Below are 19702 nucleotides of genomic sequence, written 5' to 3'. Positions count from 1 at the left end.
TGCAATTGCACTCTGTGGTGAAGGTAACTGTATATTTCATTTCATTTTGCTGTTTATTTTATGAATACAATACTGTACAATAAAAAAAAATTAATAGACCAATATTCATTGGTGACTTCACGTTTATAGCCCCCTGCCCACATACCCCCCACTGCAACCCCCCACCTTAAGTTAGATTTGCCAATTGCCTCTTTAGGTATCTACTTAGTAGCAAGTGTTGCACAGAGTAGTTTTTATGCGCTTTGCATTTTCCTCCACATACAACTATATGTGTATAAAAGTTTTATAGGTCTATATTCTCATACATACAGAAACACACATATCTCTGAAGATTTCTCTAAATCGCGTTTCATAAGCAGGACAAACAATGTCAGTTCCCCCCTCCAACTACTCTATGGTGTGGTTGTTTTTTCTACTGAAAATTCTCTCTCTGGTTAAGAGTCGCCGTTGGAATGCAAGACATTCAGATTCTACATTAAGTGAAGCGTCCTGAAAAATGTAAAACATGTGAAATTCACATGCGCTTCAATAACAATAATAAAAATCTCAAATTGTTATACGTCCATAATTTGTTTCGGCTGCGAATGCAACAAATTACAACCGGAGCTCTCAAAAAATTGTCACTCCATAAATTAAAAAAAATCAATTTGAACCTTTTCCAAATGGAATGAAGACAAAAAAATTACCGTATTTTTCGCTCTATAACACGCACCCGACCATAACACGCACGTAGTTTTTAGAGGAGGAAAACAAGAAAAAAAATATTCTAAACGAAACAGTGGATGTATGATTTTTGTGGTTCATGCTGTGGCCACAGACATGTAATCTGACAGTGAGTTTGGAGTAGCCCAATGCAAAAATCCTGAGGATCCATGTGGATCCGTGCTTTGTAACCACCTTTTAAGTGGGGAGGGAGGGAAAAGTACTCACGGGAGAAGGAGCACACGTGGGGTGTGTGGAGAAGGATGCTACTAATAATGCAGAAGAGGGGTTTAAGGGGAGAAGGAACACGCGTGGGGTGGGTGGAGAAGGATGCTGCTAATAATGAAGAAGAGGGGTATAAGGGGAGAAGGCTCCTTTCCTCTCCCACTTTGCTCCTTTAAAGCAAGCAGGCTCCCTGTCCCTCTCTCCTCCCCACTCAGCGGCTCTTCTCCCGCTTTGCTGTTTCAAAGTGAGCCACGGAGGAGGGAAGGAAGGGGAACCATGGATCCTCTGCTCACGACTGCAGCAGATCCCCCCCCCCGCCACCCGTAGGCATTCCCTCCATAACACGCACAGACATTTCCCCTTACTTTCTAGGAGGAAAAAAGTGAGTGTTATGGTGCAAAAAATACGGTATTTGGCTGGTGTCTCACAGACTTGATGAAAACATTGCAGAATGTGGGCTCACACAATCCCTTTAAAGGAGGATTAAGGTATGCAAAATTCAGGGGAGGCAGAATAAACATGCCTCTTGACCTTCGGCGCAACCAATCAAACGCAAATTGGTGGATTCATAGAGCTTTATCCCCTTTCCACAGTGCAGGGCGAAGAAGAAGAAGAAGAAGAGGAAGAGGAGGAGGAGGAGGAGAAAGAGGAGGAGTTTGGACTTGATATCCTGCCTTTCACTCCTCTTAAGGAGTCTCAAAGCAGCTAACAATCTCCTTTTCCCTTCCTCCCCCACAACAAACACTCTGTGAGGTGAGAGAGGCAGAGAGACTTCAGAGAAGTATGACTAGCCCACGATCACCCAGCAGCTGCATGTGGAGGAGCGGGGAAGTGAACCCGGTTCACCAGATTACGAGTCCACCGCTCTTAACCACTACACCACGCTGGCACCCTACAAAACAAATCAAAGCACGCGCGCACACAGCCCAGACTGCATGCGATAGCAGACTCGCAACTCGGTGCAGTTTCTTAGCAAATCCAAGTACAAGAAAAATGAAGAGTGCAGGAGAGTGTCTGTTTAGAACTGCAAACCAGAGGCCACTGTTTCCAGCATCTTAACAAGGATCAAGACCCCTAGATTGAAAATACTTGACGTACCTGCTTTCCCGCAAGAGGTTCAGGAGATCGTCCCTGAAAGTGTCCCTGTTTTTCTCCAGGATTCCTCTGACATCATACTGAACCTATTTGAAAAGAGGCAGAACAGGCTCAGCTATTAAAAAAAAAGAAGGAAAAAGAAGCCCCTCTTATTAACAGCTTCTCACAGAGGGACCATTGTAAACAGCAGAGAAGAAACTGAATGCTTCAGTTAATTTGCAAGTGGCTGCAGGGCAAAACTGAACTGCCTCTGAAACGCTCTTTGGAAGAATTTCAACGCACATTAAGGAAAAAGGAAATTACCTCTCCGGCATAATGTTTCACTCCAAAGTTGTGAACAGCAACCCTCGGTTTCACATAAAAAGGATTGCTCTGTTTACAAAAGGGGAACAAAAAAGAAAGATAAACTTTTAGGTTGAGGAACTGAAATATCGAAGGAGGTCTGAATAAGCTTGCTTATCAGAACTCAATGGAAGACCGGCTTTAGAAAAGGCCTGCTATGTCTGTTTGGGTACTTAAGATTTTCTTACAGACACTGTGTGCAAAACCTCCATGCATTATCTCGCACAATGCGGATCAGCACAATGCAGGTCCCAAAATTTTAACCAGAAACACCTTTGCATAGTCAATAAACACTCTGAACAGAAGAAATTCCAACTACGTCTTTGAAGGTCTGCAGCACACCACAAATCTATAAAACAAATGAGAAATACATTACTTACCGCATGTTGGATGTGTAACTTTGCCAACAAGGTGCTGTCTGTAGCTTGGGGAAAATGGCTTTCTTCATTGATAAGTGCTAACAAACCAAGTTTCTGGGTAATTAAGACACAAGACAAAATAATATTAGGCGGATCACAAATGGTTTATACTTCTGTTTTCTTTTTTGTACAGTGGTACCTCTGGTTGCGAACAGGATCCGTTCCGGAGCTCCGTTCGCAACATGAAAAGCCCACAACCTGAAGCACTGTATCTGCGCAGGTTTGGCGCTTGTGCGCAAAGCGCTTGTGCGCATGCGTGAGTGGCGAAACCCGGAAGTAACCCTTTCCGGTACTTCCAGGTCACCGCAGGACGCAACTTGAAAAAACGTATCATGAAGCAAATGTAACATGAAGTACGACTGTAATTTTAAAAAACCCCTCTTTCAAATGGAGTAACACAGCGGTGCTGGGCTTTTAGCTGTATAAATGGATTTGAATGGAATATTCTTCCAGGTGCCTGAAATGCAGGGTTGCCATCAAAAACAGCAGCCTCATATCTCTTTTTTATAGCATCTAGTGCAGAGGTGACTAACCTGTGGCTAGCATTTGAAATTTTGCATTTTGCACAAGGCTATCGGCCACTTGCAACCCGGTGAAGATGCCCAGGACCCAGGATGGCACCTGACGTCTCCATCATCTGGAGGTGCATGCCTGGGAATCCTTGGATCTGGACTGTGTGACGCGGCAGCTAAAAAAGCCAATGCAATTCTGGGCTGCATCAAGGAGTATAGCATCTAGATCAAGGGAAGTAATAGTGCCACTGTATTCTGCTCTGGTCAGACCTCACCTGGAGTACAGTGTCCAGTTCTGGGCACCACAGTTCAAGAAGGACACTGACAAACTGGAACGTGTCCAGAGGAGGGCAACCAAAATGGTCAAAGGCCTGGAAACGATGCCTTATGAGGAACGGCTAAGGGAGCTGGGCATGTTTAGCCTGGAGAAGAGGAGGTTAAGGGGTGATATGATAGCCATGTTCAAATATATAAAAGGATGTCACATAGAGGAGGGAGAAAGGTTGTTTTCTGCTGCTCCAGAGAAGCGGACACAGAGCAATGGATCCAAACTACAAGAAAGAAGATTCCACCTAAACATTAGGAAGAACGTCCTGACAGTAAGAGCTGTTCGACAGCGGAATTTCCTGCCAAGGAGTGTGGTGGAGTCTCCTTCTTTGGAGGTCTTTAAGCAGAGGCTTGACAACCATATGTCAGGAGTGCTCTGATGGTGTTTCCTGCTTGGCAGGGGGTTGGACTCGATGGCCCTTGTGGTCTCTTCCAACTCTATGATTCTATGATTCTATGATTGCTTTCACACACTAGCAACACATCCTGTAGAATTCTACCTGTTACATTTTTTCTGCACAATCAGAATGACAAATATGACTTTCAAGCCACCTGGCCCCCAAATGACAACTAGGCATTCTGTTTTGCCGACTATAACCCTGGTTTAAGCAGCCATTTGTGGCCCTCAATATGTTGCTGAACTACCACTCCCATTAACCCTGGCAATTTGCTTAATAATAATAATAATTTATTATGTACACCCCAGCCACTCTGGGTGGATTCCAGCAAAATATTAAAATACAATAGTCTATTAAACATTAAAAACTTCTCTAAACAGGGCTGCCTTCAGATGTCTTTTAAAAGTCTGATAGTTGTTTTTCTCCTTGGTGGGAGGGCGTTCCACAGGGTGGGTGCCACTACTGAGAAGGCCCTCTGCCTGGTTCCCAACGTGAAATTTATAAATTTAAAAGGATTGGGGGCTGGGATAGAAGAGGCGAAAACAAGCACCTTGAAGTCATCTACAGTTATTGGCAAGAGCTAAAGAACGTGAACAAGGCAAGAATCCTTAAATCGGATTGCAAAAGGTGCCTTACTACTCTTCTGTATGTGACTCCATGCCGTAGCCCAGCTGGGAAGAGGGTGGCAAAGCAGTAAGAGAGAAATGCTTGCTTCTATTCAATGCTGTGGCCATGCGAAGTATGTTGAAGTTCAAAATGAACAGTTATCGTATTACCAAATCAACATTTTGGTGCACAGTTTCATCTTTGTAAACCCCAAACCACGAAAAATGTTTATAGAAAGGAACACAGCTTCCCCCATTATTATAATTATATATTCCTCAAACTGGCAGACTTCCTTTCACAAAAAAACAAACCAACTATTGAGGCAGTGAATACCGTATTTTTCCGTGTACAAGTCGATATCCCCCCCCTTTTTTTAAGTCAAAAATTGGAGGTAGTCTTATACACGGGTTTATACAGCAAATCTTGGGTGAATTGGCTGGGGAAGTGATGCGAGGCTGTGCAGTTCCCCCAAAAAGGTGAACAACTTTAAAATATTGATTTCTTAATTTTGGGCTTCCTAAAGTAGGGGTAGTCTTATACATGAGGTCATATTATTTATTCAGTGGTACCTCGGGTTACAGACGCTTCAGCTTACAGACGCTTCAGCTTACAGACTCCGCTAACCCAGAAATAGTACCTCGGGTTAAGAACTTTGCTTCAGGATGAGAACAGAAATCGTGCAGCGGCAGTGGGAGGCCCCATAGCTAAAGTGGTACGTCAGGTTAAGAAGAGTTTCAGGTTAAGAACGGACCTCTGGAACGAATTAAGTTCTTAATCTGAGGTACCACTGTACATAGAAAAATACGGTAGCTAAATTTGTATAAACTCAATTCAAGATACTGCATATCACACATTATTAAAAAATGTTTACCTTTTCAATAAGATCCAAGCACTCCCCATTATCTGTCCAATTGATGTCTTCCCATGGGAGTCCTTCTCTAAGAGAGACCAAGAGGAACGTTTTATTACAATTATCAGACACAAAGATTTTTGGTCCACTTATTAGGAAATGTGAATGGCAATCAGCTTGTTTTAAAATAATAGTGAAATGAACTGCATGATGGTCTGCAATACCTCTATGGAGCTGAGCATCAAAATAAAAATGTAAAGGGCAGTAGGGGTGGAGAAAAGCCTTTTGCAGTTCTTACCTGCTGTATTCCAACTGCTCTAATGAAAAAATGTGCTTGTTGAAATACTCCTGAAGCTTTTCGTTTGCATAGTTAATATTGAACTGCTCAAAACGATTAACCTGGAAAGGAACAAAAGATGTTCAGGTAATAAAAACAACACATACAGGCGTAACTTTTATTTCTACGCCACTTTTCTACAGTGAAAATCATGCTCAAGAACATGGCTTAGAACATGGAAAAAATACGTAACTACAATATAACGAAAGTCACCGTAAACAGTAAATGAAACATTCTAAAATACACAACCAAACCAAACAATTTCCACGTGAATCACAACAAGATCTAGAAGGAGGATACAAAAAAACCAACAGCAACAACCCCCTGTAACAAAAAAAAAACCCCAAATAACACACCAGCCCCAACAATGCCCTCAGCAACAGGCAATTCTAGTTACGGTAAGTTATGGAGGAATGAACCAAACGGTGAACACAAAAATAGGATAAGCCAAGTGAAAACCTTCGGAACATACCTCAAAATTTTCAAATCCAAAGATGTCCAAAATTCCAATGGACTTGAAGTCGTCTTTGCCTTTTATTCTGCCGTTGATTTTTTTAATAACCCAGGCAAAGCACTGGGAATAAAGTGCCATAGCTGCTGAATCTCTGTTCTCTATTGCCTGGAAAGAGGTAAGGCAGAGCAGGTCAATTGTCACACACAAACAGATTTTTGACAAAACGTCCTTTACGCAGTATTACTCAAAGCACGGGGCAAACAGAAATAACAAGCGTACTCTGATTTTTACACACAGAATTACTCGTGCTCCACTGCTTTCCTCTAAAACCGTGGTTCCCAACGTGGGGCACACGCCCCACAGGGGGGCAATTTGATTTTTAAGGGGGGCAATTTGAGAATGAGTTATTAACAGTGAGTTATTAACAATGAGTTATTAACACCCGTCAATTTGACGAGTAACATCGAGGAGACAGCAGTGGTGCTCTCTTTAGAGTTTCACGAGCATAGGCATAGGCAAACTCGGCCCTCCAGATGTTTTGGGACTACAACTCCCACCATCCATAGCTAACAGGACCAGTGGTCAGGGATGATGGGAATTGTAGTCTCAAAACATCTGGAGGGCCGAGTTTGCCTGTGCCTGTCCTACATCTTTAACAGTCTTCTCTGTCCTTCGGTCATGTCAATATATCAATGTATTGTCCCAAACCAGTTTGAAGTCCCTATCGTGATATTGGTTTCATAGTTTTTGACCTGGCAATATATCGTGAATCATGGTGTTCGTGTGTGTGCTATGCAAAAATCACAATATGGGGGAAACCGCAAAGCCAGTCAATGCCTCTACATAGCTCCATAGCTCCATCCTTATTTCAGACTTATGGTATATTGCAATATTTAAGTGGTGATATATTCGTCTTCTTTGGCGATCACTCGTAGCCAATATTGTCTTCCATGAACATGGTCTTAACAGTGAGTCCATAAGTGAATCTGAAGGCCAATTCTGGAACCACACATCCTTCCACAGTAGGGACATAGGTTTCTAGGCAGGAGTTGATTACGGGGAAGGTTTGCCAAATGTGCCTTCCTCTTAGCACATTTCTCCCTTTCATCCTGAGTTCAAGTGTCTTCAAAGGGACCTTTGGTAAAGGCTGTTCTCCAATTGGAGCGCTCACAGGCCAGTGTTTCCCAGTTGTTGGTGTTTACACTACATTTTTAAAGATTTGCCTTGAGAGAGTCTTTAAACCTCTTTTGTTGATCACCAGCATTACGCTTTCCATTTTAAAGTTTGGAACAGAGTAGTTGCTTTGGAAGGCGATAATCAGGCATCCGCACAACATGACCAGTCCAACGAAGTTGATGTTGAAGAATCACGATATATCACGATGCTGAAAGCCAGGTATCATTCAGTCGTACTGTTCACTCCACACAGTTCCATCTTTATTTCAGACACTGTGATATATCGTTATATTGTGGTGTTTAGCTGGTTATATAGCGCAATGCTGAAAACCAGATCTCACAAAGCCTTGGTATGACTAGACAGCCAAAGCCAGATATTCTAAAAACAGGAGACACATGTAAAATACCCCAGAGTAACTTCACTGTACCTGTTGTACACTGAGAGGTGTCAGAATTTCTTCTCCCCTGAGTATCATTGATCGCTGTGTCAATGCTTCTGTCAGCTGCGTTGAGTCCAGCCCAAGTAACTCTGCCGATCTACCCAGAGCTAGCAACAGACAGAGATGATGAAAAAAAGTTTTAGAACAGAATTATGCATGGACAAGCACAGCAACATCTCATGGGTTGGCAAGGAAAACCTAAGGCTCCCTGTAGGGCAAAGACAAAGCGATGGCCTAATAAGCAGTTCATAATTCACAGATATCTATTTCCCTTCAACTGACTGCACATATTAACTCACATCGTTTTTCCTTTCTAGGGAGAACAATCCAAATTTATTTTCAGAGCTGATCAATACCAATTATGAAAATTGAATTGGGGCCTTGACAAGGAGGTGATTTGCTGGCTTTAAATTGATTTTTTTAAAAAAGTTGCCTGAGGCACTTCGATTTTTGATCCAAAAAGGCAGGGTATAAATATTCCTAATAAATAACGCTTATACCAAAGGAAGCAGCCAACTTTTTTTCACCTGTTTTGAAGGACACCTGTGCTCCACCCGCGGTAATAAATTCAATGTTGCCTAGGTGCAAAACACCAGCAAGCAGCCTGAGAACATCTCGCACCTCTTCTGTGGTAAACTGCATCACTTCCATTGCAGTCTGGGGGAGGGAAAACATGAGACCTTGAGATGGTTAACACAACACATTTCCCCACCTCTCCATGTTGAATTCAGTGAAGGCCCTACATGAGTGGAACAAGTTCCATTCAGGCAACAGAATTTCCCCTGCTGCTGCTCCTGAAATCTGTTCTGGTTACGCCAATCCCCGGAGCAGTTGTATGGTGGGGATCACAGGGGGAGGAGAGGGAGAGGAAGTTCAGTAGTACGAGTGAAAGTCAGTCTATTCATGCTATGACTTCATTGGATACCACCCATAGCCAGGAGCAATTATTGCAATGGCAATTGTTGAGGCTTAGTCTCAGGAGAGTGAAAATGGCGGACCCCCTGGTTCCTCCACTTCATATAACCCATGCACAGGAAATCAGAGGCATAAAAAAAAAGGTTAAGTCTGGTCATAGGTAAAGGTAAAGGTAAAGGACCCCTGGATAGTTAAATCCAGTCAAGGGGGACCATGGGGTTGTGGCGCTCATCTCACTTCAGGCCAAGGGAGTTGGTGTTTGTCCACAGACAGCTTTCCAGGTCATGTGGCCAGCATGACTAAAACGCTTCTGGCACAATGGGACACCGTGACGGAAACCAGAGCGCACGGAAATGCTGTTTATCTTCCCGCCGCAACACTACCTATTTTGAACTGCTAGGTTGGCAGGAGCTGGGACAGAGCAATGGGAGCTCACCGCTTTGCGGGGATTCGAACCGCCGACCTTCTGATCGGCAAGCCCAAGAGGCTCAGTGGTTTGGACCACAGCGCCACTAAACAGTGGGTATGACTCCAACAACCTGTAGCTTTGTCCCAGATGTTGCCACTCAAATAGGGTTGGGAAGATTTAGATCATTGTTTCCCAAACATGGGTCCCCATCTGTTTTGGGGCTACAACTCTCATCATCCCTAGCGAGCAAGACCAGTGGTCAGGAATGATAGGAATTGTAGTCCAAAAACAGATGGAGACCCAAATTTGGGAAACAGTGATTATTAAAACCCTCTATCCTCTGGAGTGGTGCAGTTCACGGAGGTTATGCTGTGCTTTTCTGATGATGGTACACAGTATACACAAGGCCTCAAAATTGCCACAAGGGCTGTGAGGTTCCTTTACAGAACCTTGTCATTGTTAGCAGACAATCTTAACTTTAAAGTGACTGCCATGTCAAAAGAATTTGTGACGTTACTGGTCGATCCGTAAAGAACGGGCATGTCGAACTCACAATGACTTCTTTGAAGGATTCCTTGTCATTGATTGTCTTGTCCGCTACACATCCAGACTGGTTCAGGTAGTGATAGTTCTCTGGTACAGATAGGTAAAATGCATCTGGAAACAGGAAAAACAGTTAATTCATACAGTTGTATTTAAATTAAGGAAAAGTTGCTTAAAGCACACAAGAGAAGAAACACCAAATAATACAGTGGACCCTCTGGATAAGAATGTAATTCATTCCGGCGGTCCGTACGCAGCCTGAAAATTCTGTAAGCAGAGGCACCACTTCTGTGCACACACGCGGCGAAACCTGGAAGAATACACTTCTGGGTTTGCCGCATTTGCAGCCCAAAAGTTACATTACCTGAGGTAACGTAACCCGAGGGTCCACTGTACTGTCTGTCTCCATTATGTGCAATGTTTCTCCATGACAGGTTAACACAGACTTCCTCAACCTCGGCCCTCCAGATGTTTTTGATCCCTAGCTAGCAGGACCAGTGGTCAGGGATGATGGGAATTGTAGTCCCAAAACATCTGGAGGGCCGAGGTTGAGGAAGTCTGGGTTAACATAAAGAGGTAATTTTAGGTAGCAACAGCAGCTACCCAAAAGTGATGCTTGCGTACATGAGAAATGCATATCAAATGCATTCCTCGAGAATAAAATTTCACAATGCTCTGTGCGAAATTCTCCGGCTTAGTCTCGGGAAATTTCCAGTGGCAGAGTGTATCACAAAACAACCCCTCTATGTGCCATTCCTGCGTTGATTTGACACACGGGTAGACTGCTGTGTGTGTGTGTGTGTGTGCAGTTTGAGAATACAGATTGGAGGCAGATACAGATACAAATACAGAAGGAGAATGCAAAAGGTGATACCATGTCTGGGATGAAGGGGATTGCAGAATGTTTGTCGCAACTGCAATGCTGTGAACTGCCCTGAGATCTTTCGATGAAGGGTGATTTATAAATTTAATAAATAAAATAAATAATGCATATTAGGATCGTGGCTAAGCCCAAGTTGGTTACCTTTCTTTGGATTTTTTTTTTTTTTTTTTTTTTTGGTTTTTCAAATTAAAATTTTACAGAGATACAGTGGTACCTCGGTTGTTGAACATAAACCATTCCGGAAGACCATTCGACTTCCAAAACGGTCGACAACCAAGGCACAATGGGCGGTCGGCAAATTCCATTGAGAAAATGAAGAAACATGCCTTGGAAGTTGTTTGATTTCTGAGGCGTGTTCAAAAACGGAAGCATTCACTTCCGGGTTTTTGGTGTTCGGGTTCCAAATCGTTCAGCTTCCGAGACGCTCAAAAACCCGAGGTTCCACTGTATATTAAATATAAATCATAAAAACAAGATTCCAAGATTCATCTTCCAAAACAAGATGAATCTCCTGGACTTCCATCCTCCCCTTTGTGGGTCCTAATATTAATCATTTCCCGCATAGTTTATGATACTCCAAATCCTTTGCCTCTTCCATCATGTCCAGAATTCAACCTTAAACTACAAGTGATCTTCCTTCCAATCCTACTAATGATTTTAACTGTTTACAATGGTCTTTAAGATAAGTTATAAATTTCCCCCATTCCTTATCTTCCTGATTTCTAACTCTTCCGGTCAATTTCGCCATTTCAGCATAGTCCATTAACTTCATCTGCTATTCTTCTCTGGTAGGAACTTCTTCAAAGTTAGTACCTTTTCAATGTGGTACTAAGTTAACCAATACAAACCCAACAGGTCTTACTCAGATTAGACAATTAGGTTCAGACTATACAACCTAGTTCTTAGAGCAGACTGTGCCCAATTGGCTTGTGCACATATAAGTATAGACTTGGGGAGGAAGTGGGATTTGGAGAGACTTTTGGTATGATGGGACGTATCACTATTACCACCTACCTTTGTTAGGCAATCGTTCTCTCTATATATAACATAACGCAACATAGCACTCTTTAATTATTTTCTTAGGTCATACATTTAAAAAGTACTAGGATCATGCCAACAAAGGTCCGTATTGCCAACAAAGGTCCACATAGTTAAAGCTATGGTTTTCCCAGTAGCGATGTATAGAAGTGAAAGCTGGACCATAAAGAAGGCTGATCGCCGAAGAATTGATGCTTTTGAATTATGGTGCTGGAGGAGACTCTTGAGAGTCCCATGGACTGCATGAAGATCAAACACATCCATTCTTAAGGAAATCAGCCCTGAGTGCTCACTGGAAGGACAGATCCTGAAGCTGAGGCTCCAATACTTTGGCCACCTCATGAGAAGAGAAGACTCCCTGGAAAAGACCCTGATGTTGGGAAATATGGAGGGCACAAAGAGAAGGGGACGACAGAGGACGAGATGGTTGGACAGTGTTCTCGAAACTACCAGCATGAGTTTGACCAAACTGCGGGAGGCAGTGGAAGACAGGAGTGCCTGGTGTGCTCTGGTCCATGGGGTCACAAAGAGTCGGACACGACCAAACGACTAAACAACAACAACAACAACAACAACAGGATCATGAAATGCTGGTGGTGGGAATTTTAGGAAAAATCTCTGTCCAATGGGCACTGTAAACCATTATTCAAGCAGAAGACTGCCTCTCACCTTTCTTTTCTCCCTCAATCCCCGCCAGCAGGGCATAGAATATGTGATAATTTCTCTCTCCTGGATTTTGCCTTACTACTCGATTCTACAAGAGAAAACATATTTAGAGATCTGTTCGGCAGGTAGGTGAGATTCTCAGCGCAATCCTTTACATTGAAAAAAATCAAAATGCTGACTTACCTTCTCTAATAAATCTTCAGCAGGCAGCAGATTGAAAAGTCAAGGAACAGAATGTTTCATTTGACCGTCTGAGAAGGTTGGGGTGAACTAAAGGCTATATATTAATTTCCTAGCAGACTTGCACGAGCAACGTTTGTGTCCATCATTTTTATTTTATTTTAACGTAAACGTAAGACTGTCATTGGGTGAGTATTTTAATTGGCATCTGTTTATTTGCCACAAAATTCAGTGGCCCAGTTCACACAACATGGTAAAGCATAGTTAATGGTTTACCCTGTCCATGGAAATCACTCTAGAGCAAGCAATTCCTGGTTTAGTGTTACATCTCACCCAGAGAACTAAGGTTTGTTTCACTCACACAAACCATGGTCAGTAACAGACTTTAGAAACAAAATTCTTTCACTGCGGAATTTTAGGATGATCTAGGATAAAAAATACATAGGTTTGGTACTAAGCGTATGAACTGATTTTTATAGATGTTTGCATTCTAACTTAAGAACTTGGAATGTGTATTGAAAGAGGAGCAACATCTTCTTTGCTTGTTGTATAAAAATGCACACAGTTGTCATACTGTAAATATTAGGGCAATCACAGAGTACGAAGGATACAATCTACAATTTTTCCTCCCTGAATGTTGCCTTTCTGACAGAAATTCAACTGAATGAATTTCCCAAAGCGACTTGAGTTGTTGTTGTAAACAGTCTTTGCGTTGCCGAAAGCTTCCATAATTGGGCTGTGGAAAAATAAAAATATTTAACAAATGTACTAGCTGTTTGAGTAAGAATAAACATTGTTTACTAGAACTTTGAAAAAAGTATATCCAATGTAAAGTACTGCCAACTAACTCCTTAATCTTTAATTTTTGTCTCCTAGACAATGCACTTTCATTCCAAAGATAGGGGATTGCATATCTGAATGTTCCCACCAAAGGGAAAAAAGTCCCTCCACACAGAAAACAAAGAGGCTGCCTAGAACCTTTTTTTCTTTGACATCTAATCTGCTTGCTTTGTTTAATGTGTGAGCAGATTTATATATGGGGAAGCATTTAATCAAGCTATCTCAGAGTTGCAAATGGAATATTCCAGAAACAGTTTAAGCCGGTGCAGCTAGACTTAAGGGTAAAACCATGGGCAAAACCAAAAAACTAAGTGTGCCGAGATACCCTGTTATTAATCTGAGGTACTCTCCAATCTGTGCTTCTGTAACTCTTGATAACGTATTTCTATACCCTCAGGTTTTATTTCCACATCCTCAGTATATTTTCCATTGTTGTTCAATCCTTGCTCCCTAGTGCGGATCGACTGGTGAGTGTTCAGTTGCCCATTCTGTTGTCCTTAACTGCCTTTCCTTAGTCTTCTCTTTATTATTACATTTTTAAAAATATTATTATTATTATTTTGACAAAGTAATAAATAAGAATAAAAACGTGCACCCCACCCATAAGATCATTCCATTGCAACTATCCAACCTCCCAAATTTTCAACACCTCTTGCGACGGTTTTGACCCCTTTTTGTTTTAACAGTACAAATTCAACAAACACCCTCCATATCTCCCCAAAATCATTTCTCCGTCTTACCTTAATGGCACGTGTTAATTTATCATCAACAGCTATATCCCACACCTCTTTATACCATTCTTCCATTTTCTATTCTGCTTGCCCCTTCCACTTCCTGGCTATAATAATTTGTGCAGCTGTCAATAAATTTGTGAGCAAGTAGTCTTCTGTTTTCACCTCCCTTCTCTCCACTTTTGTCCATCTGTCCTTCCCCCATCCCTCTTTTCAAATGTACCGCAAGCTCTTTTCAAATATGTCCTCAAGCTCACCAGCTCCTAGCCTGGCCTGCTACCAAAATCTACCATCATTACATTACATTCCCAATTCCCGTAAGCCAATCATTTGTTGACCCACCCCATCCTAAATTTCCACATCCAGTAAGGACATCATATAAACAATAGCACTTCAGTTAGACATATTTTAATGGGTCTAATGCAGTAAAACAACACACACCACCAATTACGCTTAAAAACCTGACTGTATTCATTTGTCCCCCTGTCCCTGCTAAGCTATAGCATTGCTGCCCCCCAGGTAGAAAAGGCTACAGAGCTATAATTACTCTAAACCAGTTATTATGAAATAGTCCAAGGATGCTGTAAAGAGATTCTGCAGCATCCGTGTGACCTCTGTTGCACCCTTAACCTCTCTCTTTTGATTTGCTCATTGATCTTTGAAACCTGCAATTAGAACGTAGGCATTTTCAAAGGAAGACAACTTATTTAAGCTAGAGACGCACGCGGCAACATCAATGAATGAATCATTAATTATACACACGGGTAAATTATAAGCACAACCAAACAACATCTGCCAAAAAATAATAATACACCCCACAAAAAGGCTTCTCTCTTGCAATGATGCCTTACTCCCTGGAAACCGCAGCTCACGAGAAGGAAAGTCCTAGGATAGTGGCTCAGATTGCAAAAACAAGAGGGTTGCTAAGCACCTGGCAGGTTAAAATATAGGCTCGGCTGTCAGAATTCTGACTATAAAATATGGATTTTATGGAAGAAAAACAAACCTTACTTCCATTTGAATTTTAAAGTGTTTGGTGCATCCAACAAGTGAAGCCCTCTGCATCTGATCACTTAAATGTACTACCATAGTTTAGAAAATGTTCAATCATCATCATAATTTATTATTTATACCCCGCTCATCTGTGCTTGTTGGGTTGTTTACCCGTCCCTGGTACTGCCAGTCTTGTTTTCTAACTGCTAAGCAGACAACGGTCAACCCCAAAATATCTTCCTTCCATATATCTTCCCTACTGCCTGGAAGATAGGTAAGGCTATGAACACAGTACCTGCTCTCCAAAATTGCTTGTTCCACACTAGATGTTTTCTCTTTGCGAGAGAGTTCCAGCGAATGTTGGCTCACAGCAGACAAAAACTCGAGTATCAGCTTTGTGCTCTCTGTTTTGCCAGCACCACTTTCACCGCTGGAAGACAAAAGGAAAACAAGACTTAAATTAGTAACTGTACCAATGATCTCATACCTTGAAAATTCAAGAAGACTTGCTGGACGTTTATTGAAAAAGGCTTTTTATGTCTGTGAGTGGCAGTAATTATGATTTCATTTTTAAAAAATTAATGCCTTTTCCTTCATTTTTTTGTTAGCCATCGCAAGAGCATATTGCTGGCTAGTGAACCGGGATACACATTTTAAATAAATAAATAATATTTATTGTTAGACGCGGTCTGAGAAATGGTATCCAGGCAGGTAATCAGAAGCAGAGCTTCTGAGAGCTAAGATAAATCAATGTCGCATTTAATAGACTTTGCGCAGAGCCTGAAATCTGAGAACCATATAAATTGGAGAACCAGTCTTTGCTACAACGGATTATGATCACTACGAACTGAGTTTCTTTGACTGAGAGTTGCTGTTATTTATACTTACACCCCACCCATTAACAGTAGTTCTGTAAGGGGCAAATAAGAAATGACACTCAACAATATAAGAATGCATCCCCCAAGGTAAAAGTAGCTGGCGTCTAAACTATCAACATCTAAATTACTACACCCCTTGCCCACTCCATGTGGGGAAAAGCTGTATATTTTCATTGGAAGGCCATACAGCTGATTGGTGTGTGTGTGTTTTGCAGCTCCTTTTACAGTGGAAAGCAAACATTAGCGATCCAGTCACATACATAATTTGGCCACAGATGCACTTGAAAATTGTATCTGCCATCTTGTCTGGTTTCTGATACGTGACAAGCACTTTTTAAGGGCGTTTCGGGTGGCTAGTTATCGCCAGCTTCCTTTTACTCCTCCTCCTCCTCTATCAGCTTTCTCTGCTTTTTGCCATCATATAATAATAATAATTTATTATTTATACCCCGCCCATCTGGCTGGGTTTCCCCAGCCACTCTGGGCGGCTTCTAACTGAATATTAAAAACAATACAGCATCAGACATTAAAAACTTCACTAAACAGGGCTGCCTTCAGTTGGCTTTTAAAAGTCAAATAGTTGTTTATTTCCTTGACATCTGCTGGGAGGGCGTTCCACAGGGCGGGTGCCACTACCAAGAAGGCCCTCCGCCTGGTTCCCTGTAACTTGGCTTCTCGCAGCAAGGGAACTGCCCTCAGTGCTGGATCTCAGTGTCCGGGCTGAACGATGGTGGTGGAGACGCTCCTTCAGGTATACTGGGCTAAGGCTGTTTAGGGCTTTTAAGGTCAGCACCAACACTTCGAATTTTGCTCAGAAACGTACTGGGAGCCAATGAAGATCTTTCATGACCGGAGTTATATGGTCTTGGCGGCCACTCCCAGTCACCAGTCTAGCTGCCGCATTCTGGATTAATTGCAGTTTCCAAGTCACCTTCAAAGGTAGCCCCACGTAGAGTGCATTGCAGTAGTCCAAGTGGGAGATAACCAGAGCATGCACCACTCTGGCAACAGTCATCTCTTAGATACATGACATATAAATAATCATAATATATTTTGAGGGGGGCAGGTCTGCATTCAATATTTCCACTTATTTACAAAGATAATTCCCACTCAAACACTTCTGGATTAATGTGCTATGAGGGATCACATGCAAAATCTCGGAAGCTACATAATCTCAAACAGCAACATGCCCTTTTGACCAATGCCATCACATGCAATGCAACAAAAGCAGCACTCTCCAAACACACTTCGGTTCAATCTCTGGGCTCCGTATCTTGCACAACGGAGAAGAGATAAGGCCAAAGAGTTCGCCAAATCCATCCTTTTATCTTGGTATGTCAGAATAAACCTCCCTGTGGAAAAAGTCTTGATGCTTGTCCAAAGAGCAGTTTGCTTTATGTTCCTCTTAAAGGCTGAAGAGTCTTTGAGGCTTCCAGGAGACTGTTTAAAGGCAACGATACTATAATCAGATACATTTCACATTTTGGGCATAATTGCCTTGGACAAATCATTCCTTCCTGCCATGTCCACCACAATCCTGGCTGCTTTTAAAGGGGGCGGGGAATCTGTTTTTCTTTTAATCACACCCCATGCCCCATACTAGTGCATTATTATTAATAATAATAATAATAATAATAATAATAAATTTTATTTATACCCTGCCCTTCCCGGTTCAGAAAACCAGGCTCAGGGCGGCTAACAACAAATTTAAAACACTTAATTGATGCAACGAAAAACAGCATACAATACAGTATAAACGTGAACAACAATAAATTCAGAATTCAAAAATCAATTTAGGGGGGAAATCCATCCAATAAACATTAGATGATGACCAGGACTAGCTGGCTAAATTAGTCCTATTTGGGCCAGCAAGGAGACCAGGGGAGAATTAGCTGTGGGATCCAGAGTGGGTAATCTTCATAAAAAGGGGAAGGGGAGGGAAGGAAGGGGAATAAAAGATTGGGCTAAGTTCAAATTGAAAGCCAGGCAGAATAGCTCTGTCTTACAGCCCCTGCGGAAGGAAGTTAAATCAGCACGCGCAGTTGCCAGGATGAACCTGTAGTCGCTAGTGGCCACTGCCAGACATTTAATTTTAGCAACCAGCGGGGAAAACAGTTGGCATACTCTGCCAGAGCAAGAAACCACTGGCGGAAAATCACTCTTTTTCAAAATGGCGCCAGGCTGCATCTTCTGCTGGAATGCAGCCTGTGGGTTGGTAGCAAGCTGCTACCAACACAAACTTACTGCCTGCAGCTCCTCCTCTCTCTACAAACCTCTCCGACTTTGTCAGGTAGCCAGTATAAAAGAAAAAACACTCTTTTTGCCTCTGTGAGTCAAGAAAGCAGAGCTTTGCAGGGTTGCTGGAAATCATGGTTGGTTTGCCAAGCTCCGCCAAAATTTGTAGACCCATTTCTATCGCACTTTAGAAGATTCCTAAGCATCTCAAATATCCTAACTCAGTCACCCTTACAATAACCCTGTCAGGGAGGCCATGGCTGCAGATGGAGGCTTAAGTAGAGAGAATATTCACTTTGTGACTGAGGTGCTTTGGTTTAAGCCAGCAGGAGTCTCGCATTACAGTGGTATCTCGGGTTAAGTACTTAATTCGTTCCAGAGGTCCGTTCTTAACCTGAAACTGTTCTTAACCTGAAGCACCACTTTAGCTAATGGGGCCTCCTGCTGCCGCCGCGCTGCCAGAACATTTTTTCTGTTCTTATCCTGAAGCAAAGTTCTTTACCTGAAGCACTATTTCTGGGTTAGCGGAGTATGTAACCTGAAGCGTATGTAACCCGAGGTACCACTGTACTTATTGGCTCAGTAAAATATAGACCTATCTCGGAAGTCGAACGGAATCTGTTCTGGAAGTCTGTTTGACTTCCGAAAAGTTCAGAAACCAAGGTGCAGCTTCCGATTGGTTCCCATTTGTGCAGCCGCACTGGAAACAATAGTGGAAGCCGCACCGGACATTTGGCTTCCCCTCAAAATTTGAAAAACGGAAAGCTCACTTTTGGTTTTCAATTGTTCAAGAGCAGAACATTCGACTCCCGAGGTGTTCGGGAGCTGAAATATGACTGTATTGGCTGTTTGAAGTTCACAGCAAATAATAATAATAATAATAATAATAATAATAATAAATTTCTTGTACCCCACCCATATGGCTTGGGTTGCCCCAGCCACTCTGTGTGGCTTCCAACAAAATATAACAGGACAAAACTAAACATCAAACATTAAACGCTTCCCTACACAGGGCTGCCTTCAGATGTCTACGAAAGATTATATAATTGTTTAATGCTTCGACATCTGACGGGAGGGCGTTCCGCGGGGCAGGCGCCACTACCAAGAAGGCCCTGTGCCTGGTTCCCTGTAAATTCAGTGAGGGAACCGCCAGAAGGCCCTCAGTGCTGGATCTCAGTGTCCAGGCTGAGCAATGAGGCAGAGACGCTCCTTCAGGCACACAGGGGCACTGATCCTCTGCACAAGTTGAAGAAAACATCTAGCAGTCGCCCAATAACCTATTGTATTTATACTGTCGCCAAACGTCCGATGGAGAACTTGCTTGAGTCTTCACAAAACCCAAAGCAAAGCTGTAAATAATAAGGCAATCCGCTAGAGGGCACTTGCTTCCTTTTAGAAGCCATCCCCAAATCCAAATGTATCACTTTGCTTCTAGCATTCATTACTTGCAGACAAGCAAGTTACAAGGCATACCATACTAATGTAGGTGCCGTTCACCTGACATCACAT

At 42.4% G+C, this 19702-nt stretch overlaps 1 protein-coding gene across 1 annotated transcript in view; it reads right to left on the bottom strand.

Moving 5' to 3' along the window:
- MYO10 (myosin X) overlaps window positions 1–19702 on the bottom strand; it is a 203143-nt gene that overhangs the window by 65481 nt on the left and 117960 nt on the right. Inside the window, exons 5-17 of the mRNA XM_081014582.1 lie at window positions 15376–15510; window positions 13128–13252; window positions 12520–12533; window positions 12340–12424; window positions 9760–9863; window positions 8410–8539; window positions 7871–7989; window positions 6286–6432; window positions 5775–5875; window positions 5498–5564; window positions 2745–2837; window positions 2326–2394; window positions 2026–2108 (exon numbers count right to left, since the gene is read on the bottom strand). Of these exons, the coding sequence (XP_080870708.1) occupies window positions 2026–2108; window positions 2326–2394; window positions 2745–2837; window positions 5498–5564; window positions 5775–5875; window positions 6286–6432; window positions 7871–7989; window positions 8410–8539; window positions 9760–9863; window positions 12340–12424; window positions 12520–12533; window positions 13128–13252; window positions 15376–15510 (1272 nt within the window). The remainder of the gene's footprint in view (window positions 1–2025; window positions 2109–2325; window positions 2395–2744; window positions 2838–5497; window positions 5565–5774; window positions 5876–6285; window positions 6433–7870; window positions 7990–8409; window positions 8540–9759; window positions 9864–12339; window positions 12425–12519; window positions 12534–13127; window positions 13253–15375; window positions 15511–19702) is intronic.

This window comes from Podarcis pityusensis (genome assembly GCF_964106645.2).
Source record: "Podarcis pityusensis genome assembly, chromosome: 7".
NCBI lineage: Eukaryota > Metazoa > Chordata > Lepidosauria > Squamata > Lacertidae > Podarcis > Podarcis pityusensis.
The sequence above is the reverse complement of the archived record's forward strand: the minus strand, read 5'-3'. Positions and strand labels throughout refer to the sequence as shown.